Consider the following 25029-nt stretch of genomic DNA (forward strand, 5'->3'; position numbering starts at 1 on the left):
ATATTTTTCACAAGACATTGTTTTACAAAACAGTTTGTTTTATACAAACTCATTTTTACTTGGTTATTCATTTAACCTTACATCATTCTTTTAACTATACATATCTATCATCGATTTTCAAACGTTTTATAAAAGCAAACACTTAAACTGGATTCATGACAAGTTTTTGGTTAAACATTTTCTTAAACCTAAGTCATGGATCCTATTTTTCGTAAAACCTATGTACTCGCCGGCATTTTTATGCTGACGTATTTTCACATGTGTTTCAGGTACAATAGTTGATGATATTTGATGATGATATTGATGCATGCTCACATAGGATTCGACGAGACCTTAGTGACATTAAAAGATGCAAGACTAGTTAATTTTTGTTATGTTTCTTTATTGTTAAGACATTGTAACTCATTTAATTCAATAAAACGAAATTTGTTTAATCCATGGTTGTGAAACAATGATTCTGTTACAACACTCCCCGACGTTTCCGCCACGTTTTGTTGTTTTACGTGGTCGGGGTGTGACATAGCCACTGGCTCCCAGCACGGTGTGAGGTTTGTCGAACCTAATAGCGCTATTAACTAGTACCCCATTTGCCAAACCCGGAAACTAATCGGTATAATGCGTAGGGACTTTTCAGATAGAGTTTCGTTTAGTCTGCTGAAGACATGAAATATAAACTATAGTATTTAATAGGCAATATTCCAACCCAGGAATATAGAGTTGTCCCAAATCCAGGGATAGTGTGGTTCCCAAACCTAGGAACGCATGCTTTTAATAAAAGTGTGAACTCACCTTAGTTTAAGCTTGGTTAGATTTAGATGGAGAAATAATGAGGATAGTCAACCACGTCCTAGAATGATTACCATTTAATTTGTTAGGGTGTGTTCATGCAATACATGAAATTCTACATGCATCTAACACATAGCACACCACATGTTGACACCTGAACATTTAACCAAATAGATACATGCACATCACCATAACATTCAACATGTTAAAAAATTCCCACAAAAGTTTCAATCAAGTTCAGGCATTCCATGATAATATATGCAACTTGCAAACACAAATAAATCAACTTGTCATAATTCAGCTTTGACTCCTAAAACAAGGATGTTTTCGGTGATTCTATTAAAATAGTAAACAAGCTTGAAAATGACGAATATTTTATGTGACGCTTATTTTGGTTGGCTAGGATTTGTGTAAAATTCACAAGGCCTAACAGTTTATACAAAAATTATGAAAATTCATTTACTAAGCAGTTATCAGATTCATTACTTTTTGACTACAGTTTACGGAAAAATTCATTTAAAAATCCTCGTTTATTCTTTCTATGAAATTCCAGTTGGCGATTTCCGTGACCTCCTGGAAATACCTACAGTAAAAATTTGAGATCATAACTCATTTCCTACATTGAGTTTTGACATTCGTAATGGGCTGCAAATTCTGCCAGAAAACGTAGCCTGAACCTTTGATATGGATAAATTCATAAAACATTCAGTTTTCATCGACAAAATGCAATTCCAATGAGGTTTGTAATATATTTCCTGGAAGTTCATCATGGACCGAAGAAAAATCAGTTTTTAATAAGATTTGACCTGGTTACAGCCGTTGAAAGTTGGCTGAAAATTTCAGACAGATTGTATTTGCTTACAACTTTTCACAAAAACGTTTTCATGATGTTATTTGACCTAGTTTCGACCTTTACTCTATGTATAACATCAAGTACATCAGATTCAACAATAATCTACCACCAATATCAAGTTATAATTGAAACCCTAGCATACGTGCATAATTATTATTATTTTCATTACTTTCTCAGCTGGATAAGCTTGGTATCAACCAATACTGGTATCGAAAATACAGGTACGGTCCGGTTCATTATCGGTACATGAAGATAAAAATCGGCACCAGCCTGATACAGAAAACGCCAAAAGTCGGTACCGGATTGAGTTTGAAAATCTTTTAGTTCAGGAAATTCGGTACTGCCACACGGTACCATTTTCTCATCCCTGATCACGGGTGCCGTACAAACAACAACGGTATCATACAACTTTTTCTTGTTGATTTTCTTCAACTTTTAATGATTTCCTTTTTTAGTTTCATGGGTAGGGATGAGCTCGGTGGCAACCAATACCGAAAATACCGGTTACGGTACTGACATATGAAGGTAAAAGTTGGTAGCGAACCGGTACTAGGAACGCCAAAAGTTGGTACCGAATTGGTACTTAGGATCCTTCGGTTTGGGAATTCGGTACCGGTACCCAGTATTATTTGCTCATCTCTGGCCACGAGTTTCATATGAACAACATCATTAACATACAACTTTTTTGGTTGATTTTCTTTGGATTATTTTTTAATGTTTTTTACATTTTCTTTTATTCTTGTTAGTGGTTCCGCGTGCAACGCGCTCGTATTGATTTCAAAACACATGTAAACACAGACTAAATAAGAAAAGAAGTTCGCCGCAACGCGGCTAGGGTGATAAACCTAGTTTTAATTAAAAGCTAGAGTAAACTGCAATTTTACCCCCTGGGGTTTAAGCCACTTGGCACTCTGACCCCCTCCCAGGAAAATATTGCTATTTCACCCCCCAACATTGTTGTTATGTCGCAAGATTACCCTCTGCCGTTAATGAACTTAACAGTTCTATTAAATGGTATGTAAAATGACTATATTATCCTGTCTTCTTACCCCCCATGATTTGCTCTACTCTACAATATTACCCCCTATGTAAAATGACTATATTACTCTTTCTTTTAACCCCCTATGGTTCTCTGTATTCTGCAATATTACCCCCCAGTGTTATAGATTGTTCCAAACATTACCCCCGCAGGAAACAAAAGCTTTTCCCGCCTAAAAACCTGCTGCAAAACACATAAATGATAACACATACCTACTGCAAATTGTTGCCTGTTTGTTGAGGTAGATTATGTACACACTCATCAACAATAACAATAGATTAACTCCAAAACATGATGCAATGCAAACATGATGCAAACTGATGCAATGCAAACCCGCCGCAAACATCAGTCTCCACCAGCAAACATGCAAACATGGAAACCTGCTGCAGTTTCTACCTTTCTAAGATGATTAAGCTAATGTGAACAAACTACACTTTTCTATCATCGGAAAATAAAATATCAAGCATAAACCTTATCCCGAGATCAACAAGTATAAATTATGTATAACATTGGCACATATTTATCATTTCTGCATCCAAGGCCACTTCAGCAACAAAATAAGTCAATCTATATATAATCTACCTACATTCCTAGTCTGTTTGTGGTCCAAAACACCTTTTTAGCATCCAAACCACCATCGCTTTTCTTTGAATACTAATAAACATTCGGTTTAGAGATTTTACATCTCGTTTAATATACGCATATAGTATGTCATCACTCTACCTCTTACAGATAACTAGCTTGACTACAAAAGTCAAAATCAAACCTAGAAAGCCAATTTCACTTCAAAACATTGTAAATAGAAAAATTATAAACTCAGATCCAACGTATTTCAAAACTAACAGACAGTACGGCGATAACTACAGATCTACAGTCATACAGTGATCATTAAACATTTAAACCTAACACTACAAGAACAAACTAGCAGGTAATTGATCCATACAAATCAAGCGACTAAGCAATCAACAAAGTGAGATGTGAAAACTGGAAACGACCTTGTGACTGGATGATTGAAGCTCTAGAAATCCGTCCCGATAAACTTTGCTTTCTGCGTTTTGTGCTTCGTGTAGGTTATGGACCATCTGCTTACGTCATCCGCCATTATCGTGCTTCTTTACTACTCTGTTCTTATCTGGATTCAAGCGATCGTATATTTCAAATTCAATGCCTGTGGTGTAGGGAGTTGATCGCCAGTGGTGGAAGGTGTGGGGAGTGGTGGGTAGGAAGCTTAGGGGGTAAGATGTTTATTAAGTTAATATATAGGATGTTTTATTGAGTAAGCCATAAAAACCTAGTGTAAATGACAATAATACCCTTTGACCGTTTATAAGTTAGGTTGACTTTAAACACTTTTTAACGACAGGGGGCAATCTTGTGACATAACAACAATGTTGGGGGGGGGGGGTCAAATAGTAATATTTTCAAGGGAGGGGGTCAGAGTGCTAATTAGCTTAAACCACAGGGAGTAAAATTAATTGCAGTTTACTCTAAAAGCTAATTTGCATGTTGGATTGTTGTATGTTTATTTTTAATAAGATAATGTACGCCAGTTCATACAAACCAAAATGCTGTTGGTAATCGAACATGCGAATCACAGGTTTGAATATAAAAGAATTGAGAATCAAGAATAATAAACTTGCTTGTATTGAATGAAAAGTGATGATTACAATTGACATACATGAACCCTATATATACTATACGAATAGATGCGATTGTAGAGACGTGTCTCTTCATAAACGGTTGCGATTCTTGAACTTGTGGATGAGATTGATCTTGAAGAGGTGTGTCTCCTTGAAAAATCACGTCCCCTTTGTCTCTGTGATGTAGGCATCGATGTGAACAGGTACGTCGATGTGAACAGGTACGTCTCCTGGAGAGGCGTCCCTTGATTAAGTTTGTAGGTTACAAACTTTCATCTTGTCGCTTCCGGTCCTCGCACTTACTAACTAATCTAATTATAACATAAACTGACTATCTACTAATTACAGAATGACCCCTATACCTATATTTAGTTTAAAACACCAATACTCCCCTGTAAACTAAATATAGTTTAACAAAGGTCTTCAACTTGCTTGACTTGCAGTAGCATTGGTTCCTCTTCCAATGCGAGATTGGCTTCTTGTTGCGTGTCTTTCTCCTTTTCCTTCCACTTGGTGCAATCTTTTGCAAAATGACCAAGTTCTCCACAATCATAACATCTGAACTTGCTTTTGTCTTGGTTTCTTGGACCCATATCTTTTCCACGTCCTCTTCCTTTTGAAAGATCCATGTCCTTGACTTCTGCCATGGTTTTGAACACCACGACCCTTTCCATGATGCAAACTTTCAAACTGATTATTTGTGCTTGCCATCATGAGTCCTCCTTGATTATTATCTTCTTGCTTGTCTTGACTTTTGAGACGTTCTTCAAAAGCTATTATTCTTCCTACTGCTTCTTCAAATGGTATTTTGTCTATTTCCGAATATTGTTCGATATTTGCCACGATGGGTAGGAACTTCTTCGGAACGGAGATGAGTAATTTCCTTACGAGTTTCTTGTCTTTGATAGTGGTACCGAGAGTTTTAAATTTGGCTTTTATACCACTCAACTTGCTTGCGAAACTACTTACTGTTTCGTTCTCATCCATCTTTAGAACTTCTAGTTCGCTCCTCAAAGTTTGTAGACGTGCTTTCTGAACCATATCTGCTCCGAGATAACGAACTTTGATTGCATCCCATACTTCATTTGCTTTTTCGTATTGCGCAACTTGCATCAAAACATCTTCTGGTAACGTTTGGAAGATAAGTGCTTTCGTTGTGTGCGCCTTCTTTTCATTTATCCCTTCCGTTGAAACAACTGTTTCCCAAAGACTATATGCCTTCAAGATTGTTTCCATCATAACTGCCTATTGGGTGTAATTCGTCTCTTTCAATTTTGGGCATTGAAGAGATACATTCCCTTGCTCGTGGAGTGACGTTGCGTTTCCATCTTTTTTTGTCATGCCTCTTTTCTTTCTCGCCTTGCTTTTCTTGCCTATCTTGCTTATGATCGGATGATCCCTTTCTTGACCGAGTAGATCAAATTTCTTCCTTAGTACTTGCGTCTGGCCAACTTGCTAACCAGGTTCTTGCGTTTCTGACCGACTTGCTAATCAGATTTTATGTACCCTGACCCACTTGCTAATCAGGTTCTGACCGACTTGCTGATCAGATTCTTGCTAACTTGCTGTTGCGAGTGATAAAAAAAAATATCCAACCAACTTGCTAATTGGACTTAGTTTGATCGACCCGCTGTACTTGCTTTTTCTTGCTTTGAATCGTGATGATTCAACGTGCTACTTGCTAGTTTGAACCAAACGGTCCGGAACTTGCTATTTGAACCAAGAATCGGTTTGACTTGCTAGAACCGATACGGGTTCGATTTCTTGCTATACGTATCGTTTATGATTCAAAATTGACTTGCTACTTTAAAGATTTTCAAAAAAATTTACTTGTAATTTTGTGTTGGAATCATTTGCTAAAATATAGATTTGAACATATTATGTTTAAATTCACATGAACTATCAAAAAGTCAAAATATCGTTTGTTGTTTTTTTGCAAGAAGACAAACAATTTGAAAAAATAAACAAATCTGACCTTTCAGAATTTGTTTAAAAGTTGTTCCTTGTTGACTTTCTTTGCTTTTCAAATAACGAGACTAATGAATTTCATAAAATCATTCAGAACTGAAAAATAAAATCTGACTTTTACGATAAGGGACAAACTTCGATTGTTTTCCACTTTGATTCCAACACAGATGTATTCTATTTTAAAAAAAAACTTCTGATATGTTTTCGATGATGATCACTATCCGTACTTGTTCGCTTTCTTATGGTTCAACTAAATCAAAAGAAGAAAAAAAACGCACTTACGAAATCGAAACACGTAGCCTGGTTCTCTGATTCAAACAGCAAACCCCGATTATCGTTTCTTGCTCGTAATCTTGTAATCTTGCACTGAGATTTTTCTTTCTTGCTTCCTGGATCGATTAACGTGGTGCTCTGATACCACTGTTGGTAATCGAACATGCGAATCACAGGTTTGAATATAAAAGAATTGAGAATCAAGAATAATAAACTTGCTTGTATTGAATGAAAAGTGATCATTACAATTGACATACATGAACCCTATATATACTATACGAATAGATGCGATTGTAGAGACGTGTCTCTTCATAAACGGTTGCGATTCTTGAACTTGTGGATGAGATTGATCTTGAAGAGGTGTGTCTCCTTGAAAAATCACGTCCCCTTTGTCTCTGTGATGTAGGCATCGATGTGAACAGGTACGTCTCCTGGAGAGGCGTCCCTTGATTAAGTTTGTAGCTTACAAACTTTCATCTTGTCGCTTCCGGTCCTCGCACTTACTAACTAATCTAATTATAACATAAACTGACTATCTACTAATTACAGAATGACCCCTATATCTATATTTAGTTTAAAACACCAATAAATGCTATGTTACTTTATTTAAACAAAAGAATAACAACAGCTACATTATAATAAATACTCCTCAAATTTTAAAAGCCAATAAAATAAGTAGCATCATTTTACTTGATAATGGACCATAGAAAGAGAAAGTTATGCATCTGACCAAGTTATTTCTAATTCTCCCTGATTAACTTCTGATACATCCAAAGCTTCCCAAACTGCTTTAGAGGCATCAACAATGTTATTGCGGCATGGGGGTTGATAGGCATGCTCTTCATCACAACCCATATTAGACAGGGGCGGACTTACGTACAAATTACGGGTTCCCGGGAACCCAGTCTTTTTTTAATTTTTAGTGTAAATATATATAAGAAGCTGAAAAGGAACCCATAAGTATATTGTAAAAAGAACCCATAAACATGAAAGGCCTTGGTTCCACTGGTTAAAATCGCGCTTTTCTTCCTAACCCACCCGGGTTCGAATCTCGGCACTGCATATTTTTTTGTCCGTTTTTTTTTAATTTCTCTTTTAATTTTTTTTCTTTAAAGTAATAAAAACATTAAAACCCATTTAGGGTTATATTGGAAAACATACGGCCGCCAAATACACGAACAGCAGCAGCGAACAGCAGCATCTCCGCAGCAAACAAGCCTCCGCCCTCCGCCCTCCTCCGCCTCCGGCTGCTCCGCCGCCTCCGGCTCCTGCTGCTCCACCGCCTCCGCCTCCGTCACTCCGTGATTACAGATTTACAGTTAGTTTTATGTCTCTTTGTTTTATACGAACTAATTGATTATCCTCATCTTAGTTCGATTGATTACTCGATTGATTACTTGATGTACAGCTTTCATCTGTTGATTACTTGATTACATAAAAATTGGGGTTAAAAATTGGGTTTTTAAGTTAACAGTGGGTTTAAAAATTGGGTTTAAAAATTCGATTAAGTGGTTTTTAATAAAAATTGGGTTTAAAAATTGGGTTTCATCTGTTCATCTGTTCTGTTGATATTGCTTACTTGATTAAGTGGCTTTTAAGTTAATATTGCTTACTTGATTACAGAACAGTTCGATTAAGTGGTGGATACATGAACGATTCTTGCATTTGTTACATTGAAAAGGAGTTCTTACAACAAGTTTCCGTTGAGAGTGTAATGCAACGTTTTCAAAAGATGAAAACTCGTCGTCAACAACTTTAGGTAGTTTTTTTATTTGTAAAGACTATCGTATTTTATATTGTGTTTTTAAATTTCTAATGACGATTTTCTTTTCATCATTGTATCGTACTTTTATTATGTGATGAACCTTACCCGATCCGAACCATCGAACCGACCCGAAATTCTTTATGTTTGGTTACATGAAATTGGAGTATCTAAAAAAGTGAACCCAGTGAAAAATATTCCTGGATCCGCCACTGATATTAGAGTCACACTCATCAACAACCATGGCCTGTACACTTCGTCCATTACCATTGATAGTGATGAAATTGCCACACCTGCTACCTCCATTGAACCACCCTGTTGATAGTGCTACTACCGCGGTGTCATCGGAGTGGAAACTACCATCGCATGCTGATTCGCTACCTCCATCACCTCCTTCTTGGAAACTGTTCAATGTTAGTGTCGCCTCCGTTGTACTTGAAACCGGTGGCGAACATTCGTAGGTCGTGTAATATTTGGTGCATGTACAAGACTAGTCCCACTAGTTTGTATTAGTTCGTTTGTTATAATTTACACGTGTGACACAATGCTTGTACGAATGTTCTATAAATCATAAAGGTTTAACTGAGAAAAGTTAAAGGTGTTAACCTAAGAATCTCAGTTGTCAAAGTTAATCTCGTTAGTTAAGTTGTTAGTGCCCTAAAAGTAGATGTTAGAAAGTTTGGGCTAATGATGTAACTTGTATTAAAACAATTGGAAACGACGTGTTCATTGTGAACATCACAACGTTTCCTCCTATGACTATAAATAGAGTCGCCGGCAACCCCATTTGTATCTATCAAATCAAATCAGTTTATGTATAAATCGTTCGTTCGTCATAGATTGTGTTTATGCAAGTTTATATATTCTCTATTATTTGAGTTAAACTAGTAGAAATACATGCGCTATACAACGGAGTTTCGGTTGGTATCGGTTCGATTTAGTTCGACGCCGGTACTAGGCATAGAACTCGAAATAAATATGCCAAAGAAGATATTGGCATGTATTCTACACTGATCAAAAATCAAAAAAATAATTTTACATTTGAACAGTATCATTGTGGCAAGTTAAACCGCAAGAGAAATTAACGTTTTCAAAACTAAAAAAAATAAAAATAAAAAAAATATGTTTTTTAAAAACTAATGAGTAAACTTCCGTTTTGCTCCCTGTGGTTTGGTCACTTTAACGGTTTTGCCCCAAACCTTTCAAAATAGCCATTTTACTCCCTGATCTTTGAAGGCCTTCATGATTTTGCTCCCCATCCCTAACTCCATCCAAATTGTTTATTAACTGAAATGGTATTTTGGTAATTTCAAATATAAAACTGGGTGTATTTTAGTAACACTATAAATAAAAGATTATATTATATATATAATAATAATAATACAGATTCATCTTCTCTCTCTTAACACACATTCCAAACCCTACCCCCCATTCCATTTTCAAACCCCCTCTCATATTCTCTGCCGGCGACCGGAGAAGTTCCGGCCGACCACCGGCCTTCTTGTTTCTCCGACACACCAACCCCGCACAACCATCCCTTCCCCTCACCTACTTTACTCTGACGATACATCCCCAACTTCCTCTGCAACACCCTTTGCCCCGTCTTACACACACCACAACGAGAGAGAGAGAGACGCGGAAGAGAGATGCCGGCAACGTCACCTGCTTTCCTCTGATGAAACACCCCCAAATGCCGCTGATTTTCGATGATGATGATGATGTTGCCGTTGATTGTTGAGGACGATGATGATTTACTGATACTGTTGGTGTCGACGGCGAAGGAAGCCGCTGGTGGCAGCCTCTCAACTGGATCTAGGGTTTCGAAACAAGGTTGTGGTGGTCAGGGGCCGTTCTTAGAAGAGCTTTGACAGGGCCACGGCCCGAGCAAGTTTTTTTGCCGTAGTGCTAATTTTCCGCATCTCGATCGAAATTTTTTATATATACTATGTTTGGCCCGGGCTTGCCCGGGCTTTTTTGAGTGCCCGTGTCTTTCGGCCCTGGCATGTTCAACGGGCAAGATCCGCCACTGGTGGTGGTGGCCAGATCTGTGGAGTTTGCGATGGTGGTTGAGGACTGGTGGTGATGGCGGTGGCGGGCTGGTGGTAATGGTGATGGCGGTTTGGTGGAAATGGCAGGTAGTGGTGGTAGTCGATTAGCAGCAGATGGAGGGGATAGGTTGTAGGTGATGAGTGGTGAGGCCGTTGGATCTGTTGACCAAGTATTGATTTCTATATATTTCTTGTTATTACTTCCATTAATCTTCAACACTACAAAAAGGGTTGCAGCGTGTTCTTAATGGTTTTTGATGCTAGAATTAATGATCAAGATTAAGGGATTTGATCTAGTATTGATTTCCTAATGGTGATGTACTGGTGGTTTGGTTTTGAATGTGTTTGATGATACATAACAGACAAAAATAGATTTATCAATAAACAAATTGATTTTAGGAATTAATAACAAATAATTTAATACTTACATTTATAAAATTACTGAAATGCCCTTTTACTTAACGAATACTTTGGATGGAGTTAGGGACGGGGAGCAAAATTATGAAGGCCTTCAAAGATCAGGGAGTAAAATGGCTATTTTAAAAGGTTTGGGGCAACACCATTAAAGTCACTAAACCACAGGGAGCAAAACAGCAAAACGGAAGTTTACTCAAAACTAATACTAATTAATTTCTTTTTAAAGTAATATGTTTTTTAAATGCTAACACCACCAGTGGTGCAAAGGTTGGCTTAATGAGAAAAATTTACTTTTACTGTACATCCTCTTTACATTAATATTGTTTATATAACTTGCCGTCGTGGATCTGCCACAGCTCAGCCGCGCGCCGCCGTGGCCGGCTCCATCATCTTCGACGCTGCATTCTCTCTCTTTCTTACAGGTTACACAGAGTCTTTATTTATTGGACAAGACACGTGTTCCCTTTGTATACAGACACCTATTTACTGTTTGGTATGAAATCTCTAAAAAGCCCTTCGTTACTGTTCATTGCATTCGTTTATTAATATATAGGAGAATTGATCCTTTGGGCCATCAATAACACCACATATTATTCAGCAATACATATTTCTGTAGTCACGTGCTATGCACAGCTGTCATTACGAATTTGTTACGTTTGTTAGATCAGTTAGTTATCTGTATTATTTGTAATATATATAGAATAGCTTCTTGTAATTAGGTCAGTTGAATAAAAATCAGTTTTTCCCCAATTTCAATTTCTCTCTGATTACATGGTATCAGAGCAGGAATCTTTCTTCTTCTGATCGATTTTTCATCCTTTCAATCTTCAAATCGTTCATAATCTTCAAAGATCATTCGTAATTCTTCAAATCGTTCATAATCTTCATCGATTTTCAATCACATTTTCTTGTTGATTCACTATGTCTGGTTCAAATTCAATGATAATCGATCCATCAAATCCGCTGTACCTTCATCCTTCAGATCATCCTGGCATGATTCTCGTCTCAAAAACGTTCGATGGCGTTGGATTCACAACCTGGAAGCGAGCTATGACCATCGCTCTTTCAGCCAAGAACAAATTTGGATTTGTCAAGGATGATTCTCTTCGACCTTCTGATACTACTCAATTTGCTCTTTGGGAACGATGTAATAACATGATAATTTCCTGGATCTTGAACACGTTATCGCGAGAAATCGGTGAAAGCGTTCTCTATACCGAATCGGCACATCAACTTTGGGCAGAATTAAATGATAGGTATGGCAAAGCGAATGGTGCAAAGCTATATCAGTTGCAAAAAAATTTGTGCGAAATTACTCAAGGTAACAATGATATTGCTACCTATTTTACTAAAATCAAATCCAATTGGGATGAATTGAGTGCTTGCAATCTTATTCCATCTTGTTCCTGTGGAGCATCTCGTGTTCTTGCAAAACGAGAAGAAGATCAGCGCTTAATTCAGTTTCTTATGGGATTAAATCCTTCTTATGATGTGGTTCGGGGTACTATCCTTATGATGCAACCTTTACCTTCAATCAATCAGGCGTATGCACTTCTTATTCAAGATGAGAAACAACGAGAAATATCATCTGCTGCTCAATTCTCCACCGAGTCTGCTTCTATGCATGTTAATTCTCAGTTTCAGGGCACTTTGAATGGAAAATTTGAAAATAAAAAACATCTTGTTTGTTCACACTGCAAGAAAAATGGTCACACTGCTAGTAAGTGTTATCGACTTGTTGGTTTCCCCAAGGAGCTGCAAATATGGCATTTGAAGATGATTCTGATCCGTCGAGCCACAGTGAATCTTTCATTACCACAGAACAATACAATGATTTGATGAAACTTTTGCAAAAGGCACAGTTGACCAAAGAGCCTGCTGAAATTCAGCCTACTACAACAATTAGCCATGCAAATTTTGCAGGTATGATAACTTCTAATTCTAAAAATTCGAGTATCAATTGGATCATAGATACCGGTGCTAGTGACCACATGTGTCATGATGCTAGCTTGTTCACAGACATTAAACTCCTTTCCAAACCATTTCTCATCGGTCTTCCAAATGGACATGTAATTACAGTTCATAAAATTGGCACTGTTCATTTAACTCAAGACCTTTCTCTTTCTCAGGTCTTATTTGTTCCAGAATTTAAACATAACCTTTTATCCGTGTCTAAACTTTGTCAAGATACTCATGGCATAATTTATTTTTCTGATAAATGTTGCATGCTACAGGCCCTTTCACTGAAGAGGCCACTGGCTCTTGGTAATCTCGTGCGCGGTCTCTACATTTTGAATGCAACCAATAAGCTGTTCATTGATTCCGTTTCTTTTACTACTTCTCATTGTAATTCTGTTGTTACTAGTGCAATTTGGCACAAAAGACTTGGTCATTTACCTTCTTATAAAATGAAACAATTGCCTATTAATTCTAATATTTCTTTGCATTCTTTTGAGCATTGTGATGTTTGTCCTAAAGCTAGGCAACATAAACTTCCTTTTCCACATAGTACTAGATCAACTGTTGCTATATTTGATCTTGTTCATATTGATGTTTGGGGTCCCTATCATACTCCTACTTACAATGGACACAAGTACTTTCTTACTATTGTGGATGATTATAGTCGTACCACTTGGACACACTTATTAGCCACCAAAAGTAATGCCTTTCCTGTTCTTCAAGGTTTTGTTGAAATGGTTGCTACACAATTCAATAAGCACATTAAATGTATTAGATCTGATAATGCGTTTGAACTTGGTTCAGGAAATAAAGAAAAGATTATTTTTTAACCAAAGGTATTATTCATCACACTAGTTGTGTCCAAGTTCCACAACAGAATGGCATTGTGGAACGCAAACATAAACATTTGTTGGAAACCTCTCGAGCTTTACTTTTCCAATCAAAGCTCCCTCTTAAATTCTGGGGTGATTGTGTCTTGACGGCCACATACTTAATAAACAGGTTTCCTTCAAAAGTTCTTAATGGATTGACTCCATTTGAGGTGTTGACATCCAAATCACCATCTTATAATCACCTCAAGGCTTTTGGTTGCCTATGTTATGCTTCCACTCTCAAACAAGGCCGTGATAAGTTCCAACCAAGGGCCTCTCCTTGTCTTTTCATAGGCTATCCTTATGGCAAAAAGGGTTATAAATTTATAACTTACACAGTCATCAGATTTGTGTTTCAAGAGATGTTGTGTTCTTTGAACACATGTTTCCTTCAATACAATCATCTCATACATCTTCGATTTTTCCGTCTCTTGATAACATTTCTTCTTTCTTTGAAGATATTCCTTCTTATTCTCCTACTTCCTCTCATTCTCCTGATTTTGTACCCTCTAATTCTGATCCTCACTATCCTGTTTCTTCTCAGCCTGCTGTCATTCGTAGGTCTTCTAGAACAGTTGTAACCCCTTCTTACTTGAAGGATTATGTTTGCAATCATGTTTCTAGTTCTTCTGAACTTTCTGACTGCACTCATACCTTATTACATGCGTGTTCTGCTGCTGTACAATTACCTGTTACCACCTTGAATATGCCAAGCCAATCTTTACTTCATTCACTTGACCTGTTACACGAGCCTACTTCTTACAAACAGGCTGTCAAATATCAAGCATGGCAAGAGGCTATAAATAAAGAATTTACAGCCCTTCAAGCTAATCATACATGGGACATTGTTGATTTACCTCCGGGTAAGAAACCAATTAAGTGTAAATGGGTTTATAAGATCAAATATCATGCCAATGGTAGTATTGAACGATGTAAAGCACGATTGGTTGTCCGAGGTGACACACAACAATCAGGAATTGATTATAATGAGACGTTTTCCCCTGTTGTAAAAATGACGACCATTCGTAGCCTAATTGCTATTGCGACTAAATTGAAATGGCCAATGTATCAACTTGATGTCAATAATGCTTTTTTGCATGGTGATCTCGATGAAGAAATCTATATGTCTCCTCCACCGGGTATGGATATTCCTTCTCATCAAGTTTTGAAACTTCAAAAATCTCTTTACGGTCTAAAACAGGCTTCTCGTCAATGGTATGGTAAATTGTCCACTGTTCTCAAACAGAAAGGCTTTGTTCGATCTTCTAATGATTATTCATTATTTTCAAAGTCCATGGGCAATTCTACGGTTCATGTTGCAGTTTATGTTGATGACATTTTGGTCACCGGTAACAATTCACAAGAGATTGTTGATCTTAAAGATTTTTTACATACCACATTTCAAATTAAAGATCTTGGGATACTTAATTACTTTCTTGGTCTTGAAGTCCTACATCATTCTACTGGTACCATTTTGACTCAACGAAAATTTGCTATGGACCTGGTCAAAGAGTTTGATGATTCTGCTCTTCCTGTTTCTGCCTGCCCATTACCTCCTCACCTACAGCTTCGTACTTCAGATGGTGATGTTCTTCCAGATCCTCTAAAATACCGCCAATTGGTTGGTAAGTTGAATTATCTAACTCACACTCGTCCAGACTTGGCATTTGCTGTTCAGTTTCTTAGCCAGTTTATGCAAGATCCAAGACTTCCACATTGGACTGCTGCATTACATACTATTGCTTATGTTAAAAGAACTGCTTCTCAAGGCTTGTTTTTTAATAACTCTCCTACATTTGAGTTACATGCCTACTGTGATTCGGATTGGGCATCGTGTCCTAACACTCGTAAATCTGTCAGTGGATACTTTGTATCATTCGGAGGTAGTCCTCTTTCTTGGAAATCAAAAAAGCAACCTACTGTGGCTTTAAGCTCTGCAGAAGCAGAATATCGATCGATGAGACGCGTCACTGCTGAACTTGCTTGGTTAACAAGATTATTGTCTGAACTAAAGGTTCCCAGTGTCACTCCAATCCCTCTCAAATGTGACAGCCAAGCCGCTATTCACATCGCTAAAAATCCTCTTTTCCATGAACGCACTAAACACATTGAATTGGACTGCCATTTTGTCCGAGAAAAGCTGCAAGAAGGTCTGATTACTTTGTCTCATACTCATACAATTGATCAGGTTGCTGACATTTTTACCAAGAGTTTGCCCACTGCTCAACATTCGGTTCTGCTGCACAAGTTGGGTGTCTTAGACCCTCCAACTTGAGGGGGGGTGTAGTCACGTGCTATGCACAGCTGTCATTACGAATTTGTTACGTTTGTTAGATCAGTTAGTTATCTGTATTAATTATTTGTAATATATATAGAATAGCTTCTTGTAATTAGGTCAGTTGAATAAAAATCAGTTTTTCCCCAATTTCAATTTCTCTCTGATTACAATTTCCCACCCCACACCAAGCTTTGAATGGCTTACAATATTTATTGCATGTTCTCTATATTCCTTGTTATACTCAAGGGGAAGCCATTGTGGATTTACATACGGATAAATAAGATATAAGTTGAATGCAATTGCATGTAGAAACGTTGTAAAACAATTATTAAGGTTTTGGTACATTCGTATGGTAATCTTGCATTTCCAGAGGCCCCATGTGAGTATTTAGATGATTTTAATTTTGGTTCAAAGTTTCAATTCCTAAGGTAAAAGAATGTTATAAAGGGAAGTGTTGTTACAACTATATCCTTCATGGACTAGTTCGGTTAACTACTATTTGATAAGGGGTCTACTGTAGTTTCCATTATTGTAAGCAACAACTAAATTATTCGTTAGTATTACATTTAAGCTGATCAGCCAATATTAGCCAATACTTGGGATCAGATTAATTATCTCTCTCTCCATCTCTCTTAATTAGTTTCTTAATTTCTCTAAATCTTATAGATATTGAATGGTTATGTCGTAGATCTCAAAATGAAGTGCATGTGGTGTGTTGGCTTTTTCTTCACCGGAGATGAGGGGAGCCTAGGCATTGAAGAACATGCAACCAAATTTTTTAGGAATTTAGGTTTTTCATTTTTTATGTAAAAGCATAAGATTGTCATTTATATAACTTTAACGTAAAAATATAATGGGCATCCACCTAAATGACCAAAAGCGTTATCTGCTTGTGACCAATTTGTACCAAATGTGCAAGTTCTTATACTTTGGGATGTCATACCACAAACCGAGCTTGTTATTTATGTTGGATTTTCTCATCACATACAACAAAGACTTTAAACTCATTACAATATTTCTTTACAAATTCAAACTTTACACAATTGAACTTCAATTTAAGATGTTTTACTATACTTGTTAGATATTTTGACGAGGCTTGAAAACCCACCATGCTCATCTTAACATACATGTTTAAAACATCCGTTATCACTGATGAAACTATAATTCAAAAACCTGGCTACGAAACCATGTCTACCATGTGCATCATATCATAAGATGCAAATCCAAATACTTACATAATAAAATCTGCCAATATTAGCCCACATTCACACACAAGACTCACATAATACATCTGAATCTTTCCAAAAAAAACGTTCACAATAACTAAGAAATCAATTGGGTCATTTACACCATCGCCACTTCTCAAATATTGGGACACACTTCCTATAATCATTACAAAGCAATCCTAAACATATATTATTAATCCAATTACCCCATCCTTATTTTCGAAGACTAGGGTGTGAATTTCACTCAAAACATATGCCGACCACGAAATTCATGATATTGAGTCGGTTGTAGGTAAAAACCAAGTTGACATTTAATTAAACAGGTGAGATTCCAGTAAATGGAGTGGGTTCACACATTGGATGGTTTATATTTTCATTTTCTTGAAAACATATTTTATGTGATCATAGTTATTTTAATGTAATGTTTTGTAGACATTTGTATATATATATTTTTTGTTTCGAATTTTTTAAGTGAACTTCAATACGCTTTTCAGGTTGGTGCCACAAACACGCATAAGATTTTCTGGTAAGTAAAATGCTTGGATGCTCCCTGTGGTTTGTTAAAATAACACCTATAGTCCCCAACTTTTAGAAATTACATGTATGCTCCCTATGGTTTGCTTGTTTGTTACTTGGATAATCCCTGAAGTGGATGGACGTTAGTTTTCTCAGTTAAGTGGATATAAAATGACAATTTTATCCTTAATGATAAAAAATAGAAATTGATTTGGGCCCACCCTTTTTATTTTATTTTATTTTATTTTTAAAACCCCACCACCACAGGTCCACAATTCATCTTCAACCTCTATCCACCACCATCACCCTCCATCCACCACCGTCGGCCGCCTCAAACCTTCACCATCACCGCCACAATCACTATCCACCATTTGTGGACTAAAGATCCCACCATCACCCTCCACCATTTAACACTAAACAGTAAACAACTTTTTTGAACCTAAAATCTGCAACTAAGATCCCATAAAAAGATCCCATCATCACTCTCCTCCATTTGTGGACTAAAGATCCCACCATCTGTGTTTAACTTAGAAAAATGAAACAAAATCATGAATAATCCAACTGAGATAACATAACCCAACGAACATACCTTAAACATAAATCATAATATGAGCCTCAAATCTAAAAAACCATCGTTTATACCATAAACAGGTGTCACTGGATTTCTCATAACATATCTAGCTAGAAAACATATGTTTACCCTGTCGCCGAAAATTTTGTCTGAACCACCTGATAGCCCCTGCACCATTAATCCCATCTTTGATCATCATCAAAAATCCACCATGGAACACCACAACATTAATCTCTTTGTATTCTTCCATCATCGCCGCCATAGTAACATCCTTCACCGGAAACCCATAGCAATGCCAATAGTAACCATCATCGCCAGAAAACACCGTGATGGTCAGATCTCTTCCGTTCACTCTGCTCTCTTTCTCTCTCTGCGAATCGATCCAGTGCGAAGTCACGATGGCGTTTGGTGGCTGTTTAGAGTGAGAGACGATTTGGGGGGTTTTTTAGAAGAAGAAGGAGCTGGGGGTGGATTTTTATATATTATATTATATTAATAATTAACTGTGGGGTCTAATGATATTTAACAAGGGGTAGTTTTGTCATTTTACATAGACTTAACTGAGAAAACTAACATCCATCCACTTCAGGGACTATCTGAGTAACAAACTAGCAAACCATAGAGAGCACACATGTAATTTCCAAAAGTTGGGGACTATATGTGTTATTTTACCAAACCACAGGGAGCATCCGTGCATTTTACTTTTTCTAGTCGGTGTAAATTGTTCGTGACTTGATTAACCCATACAAATAAAAATTGAAGACATAAGTCTATAATAGGCTTGTAGTTGGCTAGCTCTATTTTTGTGTGCATTTGAATTAAAAGCTAATTTGCATGTTAAATTGTTGTATGTATATTTTTAATAAGATAATGTACGTCAGTTCTTACAAACCAGATTGCTATGTTACTTTATTTAAACAAAAGAATAACAACAGTTACATTATAATAAATTCTCCTCAAATTTTAAAGATAATAAAATAAGTAGCATCATATTAGTTGATAATGGAACATAGAAAGAGAAAGTTATGCATCTGACCAAGTTATTTCTAATTCTCCCTGATTAACTTCTGATACACCCAAAGCTTCCCAAACAGCTTTAGAGGCATCAACAATGTTATTGCGGCATGGGGGTTGATAGGCATGCTCTTCATCACAACCCATATTAGAGTCACACTCATCAACAACCATGGCCTGTACACTTCGTCCATTACCATTGATACTGATGAAATTGCCACACCTACTACCTCCATTGAACCACCCTGTTGACAGTGCTACTACCGCAGTGTCATCGGAGTGGAAACTACCGTCGCATGCTGATTCGCTACCTCCATCACCTCCTTCTTGGAAACTGTTCAATGTTAGTGTCGCCTCCGTTGTACTTGAAACCGGTGGCGAACATTCGTAGGTCGTGTAAAATTGTCCTTCGACGCAACACTCCGAGTTATTTTCGGTGTTGCATTGTTGAGATGGTTCTTTACCAGTTATGCCTGCGCTAGGCTGGCAGGTTTGAGCCTCAATCTGTGGGGAGCATGCAAGAACAAGAACCAGCAATGCAACCAGGAAGGCACCCATGCTCAAGATCTTTGTATTTGATTAGTTATTCTTTCGTTCTCTACTACAGTTATGAAAGGTAGGGTGAAAGCAGTGGCGGATCCAGGAATATTTTTCACTGGGTTCACTTTTTTAGATACTCCAATTTCATGTAACCAAACATAAAGAATTTCGGGTCGGTTCGATGGTTCGGATCGGGTAAGGTTCATCACATAATAAAAGTACGATACAATGATGAAAAGAAAATCGTCATTAGAAATTTAAAAACACAATATAAAATACGATAGTCTTTACAAATAAAAAAACTACCTAAAGTTGTTGACGACGAGTTTTCATCTTTTGAAAACGTTGCATTACACTCTCAACGGAAACTTGTTGTAAGAACTCCTTTTCAATGTAACAAATGCAAGAATCGTTCATGTATCCACCACTTAATCGAACTGTTCTGTAATCAAGTAAGCAATATTAACTTAAAAGCCACTTAATCAAGTAAGCAATATCAACAGAACAGATGAACAGATGAAACCCAATTTTTAAACCCAATTTTTATTAAAAACCACTTAATCGAATTTTTAAACCCAATTTTTAAACCCACTGTTAACTTAAAAACCCAATTTTTAACCCCAATTTTTATGTAATCAAGTAATCAACAGATGAAAGCTGTACATCAAGTAATCAATCGAGTAATCAATCGAACTAAGATGAGGATAATCAATTAGTTCGTATAAAACAAAGAGACATAAAACTAACTGTAAATCTGTAATCACGGAGTGACGGAGGCGGAGGCGGTGGAGCAGCAGGAGCCGGAGGCGGCGGAGCAGCCGGAGGCGGAGGAGGGCGGAGGGCGGAGGCTTGTTTGCTGCGGAGATGCTGCTGTTCGCTGCTGCTGTTCGTGTATTTGGCGGCCGTATGTTTTCCAATATAACCCTAAATGGGTTTTAATGTTTTTATTACTTTAAAGAAAAAAAATTAAAAGAGAAATTAAAAAAAAACGGACAAAAAAATATGCAGTGCCGAGATTCGAACCCGGGTGGGTTAGGAAGAAAAGCGCGATTTTAACCAGTGGAACCAAGGCCTTTCATGTTTATGGGTTCCTTTTACAATATACTTATGGGTTCCTTTTCAGCTTCTTATATATATTTACACTAAAAATTAAAAAAAGACTGGGTTCCCGGGAACCCGTAATTTGTACGTAAGTCCGCCCCTGGGTGAAAGTTGTTGGTATTTATAAGAGGTCTTGGTTGCTGAGGAAGAGTTTTTCTCTAATGTGTTCATATTCTACAATGAAAGAGGACTTGGTCTTCTAGCAAAAGCTTATTTGGTTAACCACCACTTGCACCAATAAGTAAATGCCCATTTGTAAAACCCCCCAACCCCCCCCCCCCCCCCCCCCCCCACTTGCACCCAGAATTAATACGGATATAAACAAAAGAGCGGATTTTTTTTGTGAAAGGATCATTTCATGTTCGAGCCATTTTCTTTCGCAAAACATATAGCAAAAAAGTTGCAATATTAAAAAAATGGTTTTTAAATGATTTCCTATATATATATATATAACTAAAACCACGTTAACACTTACAGAGTCAAAGCATGAAAAACTTTTGTATAAACCATAAAAGTTAATAAACAATAATATCTGTCTAAAATAAAATACTAAGTACTTATATCAAACATAACCAAATTACCATAAGGAGAATTTAATTTGGTTCTTGAGGTTTATGAGGAAATTTCTAGCAAATTACACCCTGCCAACTTACTAGCATTTGGTCCATTTCAACCACCACTTGCACCAATAAGTAAATACCCACTTGGAAACCATTGACTACTAGGAGCTCCTTGTAATAAATGTAGGAGTTAAGGGTTTTTTTTTTTTTTTTTTTTTCCTTGTTTTGCAAAAATTACACTTCAATACAAAAGTTATGTCACTGCTGGAATTCATTCTGAATTGACTAACTCCAATTTCATTAATATTTTATGATATAACTACTGGTTAATCTTGTTAGTTAAGTTAGAAAGTTTAGTTAGTATTGTTAGTGCCCTAAATGTAATTGTTAGAAAGTTTGGGCTAATGATGGAACTTGTATTAAAGCCAATTGGAAGCGACGCGTTCATTGTGAACGTCACAACGTTTCCTCCTGTGACTATAAAAAGAGTCATCGGCAACCCCATTCATATCAATCAATTCAAATCAGTTTTATGAGAGATCGTTCATTCTTCATAGTTTGCGTTTATGGAAGTTTATATTTCACAATCGTTTGTGTTAAATTGATTCTTTGGGCCATCAATAACATCACATATCATATATTTCCCCACACCAAGCTTTGTATGGCTTAATATATTTATTGCATGTTCTCTATATTCCTTGTCATACTCAAGGGGAAGCCATTGAGGATTTACATAGAGATAAGAAGATATAAGTTGAGAACAATTGCATGAAGAAAGGTTGTAAGGCAATTATTAAGGTTTTGGGACATTCGTATGGTCATCTTGCATTTCCAGATGCCACATGTTAGTATTTAGATGATTTTAACTTTGGTTCAAAGTTTCAATTCCTAAGGTAAAAGAATGTTATAAGGGGAAGTGTTGTTACAACTATATCCTTCATGGAGTAGTTCGGTTAATTAAATTTGATAAGGGCTGGGTAGGTCCACTCGGAGGATCAAGATAAACCTACTTCCTTGTTAGTTAACACACACACAGGTGTGGAATCCAAGTCGGTATGCAACCAAGCCAAAGAACACAAAATACAAGAAGAAATTCAAAGTTTAAAGCTCATGTATTTATCCAGCAGAGTTTTGTTACAAGATGATAATACAAGAAATTCTCTCAAAACTCTCTGATGTGTGCTCTCTTGTCTAAACTGTTTGCTACAAGCTGTTTATATAGGCATAGTACTGGCCCAATAAGAAGCCCACGAAAGACTTAAACCCACGAAAGAAGTCTTTCGTGGACTGCAACCAACGAACAACCAGGGACGAAAGATGTTCTTCACTGCCATGTTCTTTGTGGTCTTTAGGACAAATAATGATCTTTTGTTGGCATGATCTTTCGTGAAATATAATCCCACGAAGAAGGAGTTCTTTGTGGGTTGGCCGCACACATACATACAGACTTGCAGACACACATAAGCAGCAGCAAACAATTTATAAACAACTAACAGTTTGCACATGCGCAACTGTTTTACATTAAACACATAATAGACATCGTACCAGGTCAAGATAGGAGGATATGTTGACCTCGGTCTTCACTTCATAATTGAGCCGAACCGTAATGAGCCGTATCCACACAATATGCATTAACAAACTCCCCACTGGATGTTGCTCGTGATGGTTCGTTCCTCACACTTTCGGATCTTCAGATGTCTTCACTTGTAACAAACAGGAGGTGCATCAGCAAACTCCCCCTTAAACATTGCTCGTGAGACGTTGATCTTCAAATATTTAGATCCTTGTGGAGTTTATGAGTGGTCAGCTGCAAATCGATCATCTTGATGCTCTGATTGCATCCATGTCGTGTCTTCATTCCGAAGCTTATCATCTAACACGTTCTCTTTGCCTTTAGTTGGTTCGGATGCCTCATCTGCACACGCAACAGAGCTTAACACGTAATGAGAACAAACGCTTGGAATATAGTCAATATAAACAAATGATACACATGTGACCAACTCTCAATCAACTACCGTCCAACAACAGTTTGAAAGTTTAAAAATTTGATCATTTTTAGAATTTTAACTTTCAAAACTTGTTAACTTCGACCGTTTATGAAGATGCAAGTGTTTTGGTTTTGATCAGGTTTAGTAGGAAAAGACTCGAGTTCCAACATCGGGCAATCAAAAATAAAATAGAAATAAAATCTTTTTGGATTTTATAAAGTTTATATTAAAACACACCTAAAATCTTTTTGGAATTTTTGCATATTTCAAAAGTAAAGACGGAAAGCAGTAAATAAATAAATACAGAGATGCAGAAAGGGAGAAATTTAAATAAATATTTACAGATATTTTTTTGCGAGTTTCGAGGGTAAGAGAATCATATCAGTGTAAGGTCACGCCAAAACGCTCTTGTTGTTCAATTAGTTAACATTTAGATAAGCATCCTACAACGATTATCAGTATTGTTTTCCACTTAAACTAAACAATCAGATGTACTCGCGGTTAGGCGATACGATTAAGGTATGATTTATACTTACCAACCGGTGTTCATCCACACACGACACATTCCCGTATCAAGGTATCCACTCAAACTCAACTTGATATTCGATGCATGCAGGGCACGAGAGCAAGTCCGTGAATTGGTTAGTACCATCGTACCTACAAAGAGACGAACTTGACTCTCGGATGATAAATGTGATTTAGAATCACTTATTCTGTGATATTTTTATCACTTATTGATGGTCGTATGCTTCATGTATTATATACATGTATGTATGATATTTACACGTATGTATGGTATCATGGAAGTTCTAGACTTGCGTCCCCGTTGTTTTCGGTAAAAAAACAACTATGATACCCAGATGAGAAACAACATAAAGACCACGTATCTCAGAACCTCGGCAATCTATCAAACGAAATTTCGGTACCAAGACCATATGCCAATGAGCGGTTCCCACACGGTCTTCAGTCGATTTAGGTTTATATCACCCTGCACGCTTTAAAATGATTGTGAGCCTACCGATACATCTTATATAGAGCTACTTATCGTTTTTCATTTTAAGTTCAAAGAGGTTTCGACAAACCACTGATGCGTTTTCTCTTTCTCTCTCCAGGAAACTCATTTTTGTTTTTCTATTGTTTTTTATTTTTCTGATTTGGAAATTACTCCCCCTAAAATTCAAAAAGAAAAAAAAAATATATTCACAAAAACGATTTCCCGATGTGGATTAACTCATGTTTTACCTCGATGCCGTTTACAAAAATTAATTTTAATCAGAAATGATTTATCGAATTTTGGAAAAATGAATTGGCACATTGGTAATCGGTGTGGACCAAAACAATATTGATGAGTTTCATATTGAAACAATCACGTATGAGGTAATATTCGAGATCAACGTGTCTGGTCAAGAGTGTTGTATGAGATTTTAGTAATTCGCAAAGCAGCTTAAATATCGACAAAGATAGGAGAGATTAGAAATTTAAAGCCGTAATCCGGCAATTTCTGCGTGCATTGCCAGGAATCTGAATGTTCTCCCAAACTAGATATCCACCCGGTGTGGATTTCAAGGTCGATTTTGCAGCTACTTCAATGAACCGAGAATTCTCTTCATAGCAACAA

At 36.9% G+C, this 25029-nt stretch overlaps 2 protein-coding genes and 1 long non-coding RNA gene across 4 annotated transcripts; 1 reads left to right on the forward strand and 2 right to left on the reverse strand.

Moving 5' to 3' along the window:
• Positions 1 to 7210: 7210 nt before the first annotated feature.
• Positions 7211 to 9891, reverse strand: LOC110930477 (putative ripening-related protein 1). The gene is made up of 3 exons (XM_022173780.2): positions 9733 to 9891; positions 8545 to 8811; positions 7211 to 7420 (listed from the first exon to the last, which is right to left on the reverse strand). Exons 1-3 carry the CDS (start codon positions 9889 to 9891, stop codon positions 7277 to 7279), a joined length of 570 nt encoding a protein of 189 aa, XP_022029472.1. The 3' UTR covers positions 7211 to 7276.
• Positions 7662 to 8442, forward strand: LOC110876447. The gene is made up of 2 exons (XR_002556659.2): positions 7662 to 7877; positions 8183 to 8442. It is a non-coding gene; the product is annotated as an uncharacterized LOC110876447 (long non-coding RNA).
• A 9198-nt stretch (positions 9892 to 19089) lies between the features above and the next one.
• LOC110876439 (kiwellin-1) lies at positions 19090 to 20869 on the reverse strand. Of its 2 annotated transcripts, none has more exons than XM_035990610.1 (2): positions 20510 to 20869; positions 19090 to 20199 (listed from the first exon to the last, which is right to left on the reverse strand). In XM_035990610.1, the coding sequence occupies exon 2, from the start codon at positions 19778 to 19780 to the stop codon at positions 19232 to 19234; it is 549 nt and encodes a 182-aa protein (XP_035846503.1). In that variant the 5' UTR covers positions 19781 to 20199; positions 20510 to 20869; the 3' UTR covers positions 19090 to 19231. The 2 variants fall into 2 exon arrangements, with proteins under 2 accessions (XP_035846503.1, XP_021980307.1); XM_022124615.2 differs by having other exon boundaries at positions 19090 to 20204; positions 20510 to 20861.
• Between the last annotated feature and the right edge of the window lie 4160 nt (positions 20870 to 25029).

Source organism: Helianthus annuus, chromosome 1 (genome assembly GCF_002127325.2).
Source record: "Helianthus annuus cultivar XRQ/B chromosome 1, HanXRQr2.0-SUNRISE, whole genome shotgun sequence".
Lineage (NCBI taxonomy): Eukaryota > Viridiplantae > Streptophyta > Magnoliopsida > Asterales > Asteraceae > Helianthus > Helianthus annuus.